Source organism: Protomyctophum parallelum (assembly GCF_964188405.1).
Source record: "Protomyctophum parallelum genome assembly, chromosome: 17".
NCBI classification, from domain to species: Eukaryota; Metazoa; Chordata; class Actinopteri; order Myctophiformes; family Myctophidae; genus Protomyctophum; species Protomyctophum parallelum.
Window position 1 is genome coordinate 42,492,791 of NC_139719.1, and position 8,419 is coordinate 42,501,209.

At 48.5% G+C, this 8,419-nt stretch overlaps 1 protein-coding gene across 1 annotated transcript in view; it reads right to left on the bottom strand.

Annotated features, from left to right (window-relative positions):
* frmpd2 (FERM and PDZ domain containing 2) overlaps positions 1-956 on the bottom strand; it is a gene marked incomplete at both ends in the record, with an annotated part of 51,593 nt that extends 50,637 nt beyond the window's left edge. The window contains 2 exons of the mRNA XM_083787641.1: positions 155-318; positions 836-956. Of these exons, the coding sequence (XP_083643767.1) occupies positions 155-318; positions 836-956 (285 nt within the window). The remainder of the gene's footprint in view (positions 1-154; positions 319-835) is intronic.
* Between the last annotated feature and the right edge of the window lie 7,463 nt (positions 957-8,419).

Genomic DNA, 8,419 nt, shown 5'->3' on the forward strand with positions numbered 1-8,419 from the left:
TGGAGTCACAAACTGAGGTTCTGTGACCATCCTTGATTTGACCTCTATGGACCATTTATAAAAGACCAGCATTTGTTTTGCTACAGGGCCAAATTAAAAATGGCGCCGTGTTCTCTAAATATGAACGTTGTATCCAGATCCACCTATACTGTACCTTCTCCACGGGGGTTCTGGGTGAGGCGGCGTGACCCTGCTGAGCCTCCGGGGCGGTGAAGGAGGTGACGTCCTCCGAGCGGCCGCAGCTCTTGAAGGCCAGGCTCCCGTTGGCCGACAGCAGCACCGAGCCGGGGCTCAGCACGCTGCACATGCTGCCTGGACCTGAACAGACGGAAGTTAACGGGTGAGTCTCCCTCAAGGAATGCCACGTGAACCAAGGGGCTAGCATCCAGCGTGTCATTTGAGGCCATGCGTGTAGGCTACAGTTTCCCCCTGCTGGGGTCAGAAGCAATAATGATATGTTTCACAATTCCGCAACCCATTTTGTCACCCGGTGCCAATTGCCTACTCTGTAATCCTGGGCGCTCTGCCAACCTGGGGAGAGCCCCGAACTGAGCTCATGCTTCGCTTCTTATCACCTGACAGGGACTCTGAGAGTCGATTCCTTTGAGAATGACTATCCTAGATTTGTATGGTAAATTACACACTGGTATTGGATCGGTACTCGGTATAACGACCGATACACAAGTTGTGGGTATCGGAAGACATTGTATTGACCATCTCTAGTCCAGAGAGCCATGATGAACAGGGGCCCTCAGGGGCCCTCAAGCAGCCCTGCACCATGACCCCCCCTCTATGTTGTCATTGTAGACTAAATCAACACTGGTGTGTGGGTTACCTTTGCTGGAGATGTCGAGGAGGGCCTGCGAGGCGAGCAGCAGCAAACCCCACACCTCATCCTCCTCCAGAGCCGAGCCGCGAGCCTCCAGCACCTCAGCCAGGGTCACAAACGTCCCCATCTGCCACAACTTCATTTAAAAACAGACAACATATACACAGTGTCACTTTAAACATCAGAAAACAAATGCCGGCCCAGGCCGTAGCGTAACGGTCTGGGCACCGGACTGGTGATCCAGTCGCGGTGTGCCGCGGGTTCGACTTCCGGACCCGACACGGCCTTTACCGCATGTCATCCCCCCATCTCTCTCCCGTTTCCTGTCAGCCTACTGTCTGTCCCTTAAAAAATCAATAAAAGGCGTAAGCCGCAAAAAAATATCTTAAAAAAAAAAAAAAGAAAACAAATGCCAAAGAATAAGGAGAAAACTTGAGGTGTGTCTGAATGTGCAGAGGCAGCTCATTCCAGAGCTTGGGAGCTGCCACTGCAAAAAGCCCGGTTTCCGTCTGAGCTTTCAGCCTGGTTTTAGGCACCACCAGGAGAAGCTGGTCAGAGGACCTGAGGGCCCGGTTCCCTCTGAGCTTCAGCCTGGTTTTAGGCACCACCAGGAGAAGCTGGTCAGAGGACCTGAGGGCCCGGTTCCCTCTGAGCTTCAGCCTGGTTTTAGGCACCACCAGGAGAAGCTGGTCAGAGGACCTGAGGGCCCGGTTCCCTCTGAGCTTCAGCCTGGTTTTAGGCACCACCAGGAGAAGCTGGTCAGAGGACCTGAGGGTCCGGTTCCCTCTGAGCTTTCAGCCTGGTTTTAGGCACCACCAGGAGAAGCTGGTCAGAGGACCTGAGGGCCCGGTTCCCTCTGAGCTTCAGCCTGGTTTTAGGCACCACCAGGAGAAGCTGGTCAGAGGACCCTATATATGTGGGAACATATATAGGGTTTCAGCAAGTCAGAGACATAAATGGGATAAATTGAAAGATAAGACATGAACTATCGCTGCACTGGATTTCCTCTCTCGGCACCCTATATCATATTCTTTCTCAAGATCTATACAAAGGCACAATGCACACTCCCTCTGACCACACACACACACACGCACACGCACACGACGCACACGCACACGCACACGCACACGCACACGCACACGCACACGCACACGCACACACACACACACACTTCATCAGTTCCCACGGATAAATATTGTGGAAATTGTGAGTTGCGAGCTTGTAGATCTGCGCAATTTTCAAAATGTTTGCCTCGTTATATTATTATTATTTGACTAATTTGGCCAGTGTTTGACCAAATGACACTATACCCTGTTCTTATCCCCTCAGTCGGGCAAAGGAAAAACTCCCCGAAAAATAACTGTTGGGCAGAAACCACTATATCTCCATAGTAGTGTTAATACGTGTTAACCATACTACAAATGTAGAGTGTTTTGCACGCACGCACACACACATACGCACACACACACACACACGCGCACACACACAACACACACACACACTTCATGGGGTGCAACGCTGCAGAAGTACAAATCCGCAGCCCTCTGCAGAATGCTGCAGCATTGCAGCATTCAATATTGCAACGGCGGGACGACGCTGTACTAATCCACTCAGGGAGTTTATTTGGCCGGCAAAGAGAAGTGTCTACAAAAAACTAAACTGTACATTACTGTACATTCTGTGAAGTAAATCAGCTTCTTCCAGTCCAGTGTTCATTAGTGATGCACCATGAGGCGATATGCAGCTGCTCACAGAGAGGAGAGGAGAGGAGAGGAGAGGAGAGGAGAGGAGAGGAGAGGAGAGGAGAGGAGAGGGGAGGGGAGGGGAGGGGAGGGGAGGGGAGGGGAGGAGGAGGAGAGGAGAGGAGAGGAGAGGAGAGGAGAGGAGAGGAGAGGAGAGGAGAGGAGAGGAGAGGAGAGGAGAGGAGAGGAGAGGAGAGGAGAGGAGAGGAGAGGAGAGGAGAGGAGAGGAGAGGAGAGGAGAGGAGAGGAGAGGAGAGGAGAGGAGAGGAGAGGAGAGGAGAGGCTTATGCAAGAATGTGACCCCTTTCCAGTGATGGAACAAGTACTCAAATGTTTTACTTACAGTATCGATACTGCAATCTAGAACTATACTCTGTGATCATTAGACTCTGTACTGTACTCTGTACTTAGACTCAAACCCCGCTGTGCGGGGACTTAATTTAACTGACTAAACTTGTTTTGAATAAACTCACACTCTTATGCCAGTGTGCCAGTGATCACGCTCCCCTGTGCCCATGTATGTATGGCACCCGTGCCTAAGGTTGCCAGCCTACCCCTCTCTCTCTCTCTCTCTCTCTCTCTCTAGGACCTATAGACCTAGACCGCTATGTGCCCAAAAGAACAACGCACGCACGTCCAGTCCCTGTCTCCCCGACAACACACTAGATCCACCTCACCTCATCGTACCCTCACTTTACGTCCAAACTATTACTAGAAGTATAACTTCTAGATCTCACTGTGTAGTTTATGAATTGAACACATTGATACAGTTTCCTGCTGAGATTCCTTGCTGCGCAGTGTGAACGCAAACGCAGCAAATTAAAAAAAAATGAATGAAGCAAGACTCTTGCCCTCTGCAAGTAGTAGAGGTGCATGAATGTGACCTAATTAAGTATTGTCACCTCATAAGCACATGAAAAGAATACAAAGATCACAGCACTGGGAGCAGCGGTTTACTCCATCTTTGATGTGGGGGACGTCCCCGTGACCGGTGCCCGTGTGTTGGTTCCCACACCACTTATTGGCTGGCTGGCAGCTCTTGGTGTCTTTGGCAGTGTCCTGCTATAGTAGTCTCATTTTCCTGGCTGCTATTTTCTGGCTCGCCCAGCTTGGCATTCCATTATACACTATACCCCTGGTATATAGTGTCTAATGCGGTAAAATGTGTGTTTTGAATAGTTTCATAATGGGTTTCCCAGGAAAATATGGTCAGCTAAAATACGGCGAAAACGTGATTTATATAGACTTCATTATTAATCCGGTGGAGGGAATTCCGTTTCAGATTATACTGTAGCTGAGGGAGCAGTTAGGAGGTTAAGGACACGTATAGGCCACTGGCCAGTGACCTTCTGTTCAGCGGACAGGCGCTCTAAGCTACGGCCGCTACGGCCGCTTTCATACTCCAGCGGCAGAAAGTACTTATGTACTGTACTTAAGTATACACTTTTGAGGTATTTGCACTATACTTGAGTATTTCCAATTTCCAATACTTTTACTTCTACTTCTACTACATCTCGGATGCCAAAATAACCCCACATTGGTTTTTGAATAACCCATTCTGACCGGGCACCCATTTTGGTGTCAGCATCATGTTATACTTTAGCTATTTAAAAATAGCAGATCTACAAGCTCGTATCGCGCCACCGAGTGGCGCGATACGAGCTTGTAGGTCTGCTATTTTTGAAAAATCGAAGAACGACTGACATTTTTTTAGAATCTGATCTCAGGTCAGAATGGGTTCATCAGACCAGTGTGTGTCCGGCGGAAACCTCGTATGAATCTGATCTCAGGTCAGAATGGAATAAACAATGCAGAGTTGAGAATGCATGCAGCATGCAGCATGCCCCATGCGTGCGCCCGGGTATGACATATCCGTCGTCGTACCCGTTGTCGGAGTACTATTGTATAACCATTTGTCTGACCTGTGTCCCTTTTATGGAGAGAAATGCATGGAGACTCCATGCAGTCACTTTCAGTAGAGCACTGCAGAGCTCTGAGCCCTGGATCAGGGTAGAGTGACTGGACGGCAACCGCAAGGTTGCCAGTTCGAACCCGGGCTCCCCCATACTCCCATAGTTATAGTAGTGTGTCCTTGAGCAAGACTCTGAACCCCTATTGCTCTTGATTGGTGCCTTGCATGGTTTCCGCCGCCATCGGTGTATGAATGTGTGTGTGACTGGGTGAATGTATAATGCACCATCTATGTAAAGCGCCTTGGATATCATAAAGGCGCTATATAAATGCACCATTTACCATTTCTTTAGTTGAATAGCCCTGACACCGAGTGAAGAATGGGGTACAACATTGTGGGATCAAAACTTAGTTAAAAAAAAACAACAGTTTGATGATTGGCCGCTTTATGTGACATCCCATAATTGCTCACTGCTCACACGTCGTTTGTCACATTAGTTCTGATCTTTGCACACAAAAAATACATTTCGTTTTTGGGTAAAAAAATGAAAATCATTCACCCTGCATGCCAGTTAACGCCATGAACCCTGTAGCCTTCCTATTCTGGGCATGTCACAGTGGGCGATCTACAAGCTCACAACGCATCACACTGTGATGTATTGTGTATTGGCCATTTTAGGCGAGTGTTGTTTGGTGTAGACTGGGGGGGAAATGAAGGGCCAAGTACCATTTATTAGGTTTGGTGTAGACTTGTAGAGGGAACAAAGATACAAGATCCTCCTCATTCAAGGCCATTCATAACCTCTCCCCCACCCCCCCCCCCCCCCCCCCCCCCTCCCATACCTGTCTGACCTTCACCTTGTCCATGTCGACATTCCCACCACCGGTCTCTTAGGTCTGCCTCCTCCAACACTCTGACAGTCCTCCCAGCCTATGGGGTCCAGAGCCTTCAGCCGCTCTGCCCCTCCAACACTCTGACAGTCCTCCCAGCCTATGGGGTCCAGAGCATTCAGCCGCTCTGCCCCTCCAACACTCTGACAGTCCTCCCAGCCTATGGGGTCCAGAGCCTTCAGCCGCTCTGCCCCTCCATCACTCTGACAGTCCTCCAGCCTATGGGGTCCAGAGCCTTCAGCCGCTCTGCCCCTCCAACACTCTGACAGTCCTCCCAGCCTATGGGGTCCAGAGCCTTCAGCCGCTCTGCCCCTCCAACACTCTGACAGTCCTCCCAGCCTATGGGGTCCAGAGCCTTCAGCCGCTCTGCCCCTCCAACACTCTGACAGTCCTCCCAGCCTATGGGGTCCAGAGCCTTCAGCCGCTCTGCCCCTCCAACACTCTGACAGTCCTCCCAGCCTATGGGGTCCAGAGCCTTCAGCCGCTCTGCCCCTCCAACACTCTGACAGTCCTCCCAGCCTATGGGGTCCAGAGCCTTCAGCCGCTCTGCCCCTCCAACACTCTGACAGTCCTCCCAGCCTATGGGGTCCAGAGCCTTCAGCCGCTCTGCCCCTCCAACACTCTGACAGTCCTCCCAGCCTATGGGGTCCAGAGCATTCAGCCGCTCTGCCCCTCACCTCTGGAACTCCCTGCTCTCCCTCCATTATTATTATTATTATTATTGTTATTATTATTATTATTATTATTATTATTATTATTATTATTATTATTATTATTATTATTATTATTATTATTATTATTAGTAGTAGTAGTATAGAGCCCTGGGTTAAAGTATAACACTGTATGGGTTTAATTGGTTAAAGAAAGGTCAACGGATATTTTTTTAAATATAGTAGAAATTCCATATAATTATTTTTCAGAAAACTGTTAGGATTTAGATGTCATTTCTTTAGAATCGTCGTCCTCAGTTCAATATGGGTTAATGAGATCACCACGCTAATGCTGTAAGTGCTGCGAAGGCCCAGAGAGAGAGCTAGAGAGACTCTCTCTCTCTCTCTCCCTCTCTGTGTCACTCTCTCCTGCTTGCCTCTGTCATGCGTCAGGTGTCGGGGTGTTGACACGTTCACGGCGGTCTATAATTGGCTTTCAGCTTTCAGCCTGCTGCGGGATGTTCTGGACTGGAATGCTGCAGGCCGGCTTCCTCCTTCCTTTCACGCTTTACCTCCGACAAGGTGACAGGACAGGCTACAGCTCTGTGAGCGTACATAATAGTGACAAGGAGACAGGACAGCTAGGCTACAGCTCTGTGAGCCCATTCTGAACAGGCACCGGTTTTGGTGTTAGCATCATGTTATGCTTTAGCTATTGAAAAATAGCAGATCTACAAGCTCATAGCGCGCCACCGAGTGGCGCGCTACGAGCTTGTAGGTCTGCTATTTTTGAGAAATCGAAGAACGACTGACATTTTGAGAATCTGATCTCAGGTCAGAATGGGTTCATCAGACCAGTGTGTGTCCAGTGGAAACCTCGTATGAATCTGATCTCAGGTCAGAATGGGTTAATAGTGGCACCCGCAGGGTGTCTGGTCTGGAACGCAGTGATAAACCTTGCTTGCTTTTCGGGTTTGAAAATGACAGATTTAAATGTAACGCGGATCGTCGTGGCCCGTGAAGCCGTGAAGGTGGCATTAAAGGAATTAATGGTTAGCGACGACGGCGTACCAGAAAGGCAGGTTTTGCGAGCAGCGAAAGTAATGCAAGGTCACCCGGAAAGTAACTAAGTACATTTACTTCTCAGAGCCACGTAGGCCTATATGGACCATACTGTATGCAGACCGTCTTACCATATAAGTTTATGGCAAGGCGCTAACAAGGTGCAGTTTATGGCAAGGCGCTAACAAGGTGCAGTTTATGGCAAGGCGCTAACAAGGTGCAGTTTATGGCAAGGCGCTAACAAGGTGCAGTTTATGGCAAGGCGCTAACAAGGTGCAGTTTATGGCAAGGCGCTAACAAGGTGCAGTTTATGGCAAGGCGCTAACAAGGTGCAGTTTATGGCAAGGTGCTAACAAGGTGCAGTTTATGGCAAGGCGCTAACAAGGTGCAGTTTATGGCAAAGGCGCTAACAAGGTGCAGTTTATGGCAAAGGCGCTAACAAGGTGACAGCCCATTCATCCATAAAGAAATGTCCTATCTGATTGTATTAAACAATATGTCCAACATTACAGCTGTACGAAAAGCTTGAATTATCCTCTTTCTATCCTCAAAGAGTTTGTTTCATAAAAATCCACTGTTATGAGCTACTTTCTGTCCAGTTCTGTGTTGCAGTTTGGAAGTGCTCGTTAGATATCACTCAACTGCCCTGCATGCGTACCACCTGTTTTGAATTAGCACATAATGCAGGAGGCAGCAGTACGCTGCTTTACTGAAAACGAGTGCTTCCAAACTCTGAAGGCTGCAGTCTGCAAATCAATTGCATTTTTACCATAGATTTTTGACAACTTTAGTTTCATACTATATATTTCTAATAGTTTGACGACTATATTTTTGCAATACTTTTAAACAATGAGTTTAAGCATGTCGTCCTTTATACACCTGCCACGATGGGGACCAACAGGTGCTGCAAACAAATCAATTAGTTCTACTTCAACGCCAATCAGACTGTTCAGACAATTGAAACACCTGTCATGGCAGGTGTCGGACTATATATGCATTTGAAACTCATGAATACTTGGACTCAAGTAAAATGTTCATATAACGATAATAATGTGATAACGATAATAATGTGACGTGTGTCACATAGAGCGTTTCTACATGGCCACATTAAGTAACCAGTGGGGGTTCTTCTTATAACACTGGTCAGCACCAGACGCCAATGAGTGGCGTGTGCGGGGTTAATGTCAGTGCGCAGTGAAGGCACAGCGTTTCGCACTGACAGTTTTATCACAGCTGCAGTGCTGCAGTCAGGACTGAAACTCACTGCATGCTTCTGTTATCACAGCTGCAGTGCTGCAGTCAGGACTAAACTCACTGCATGCTTCTGTTATCAC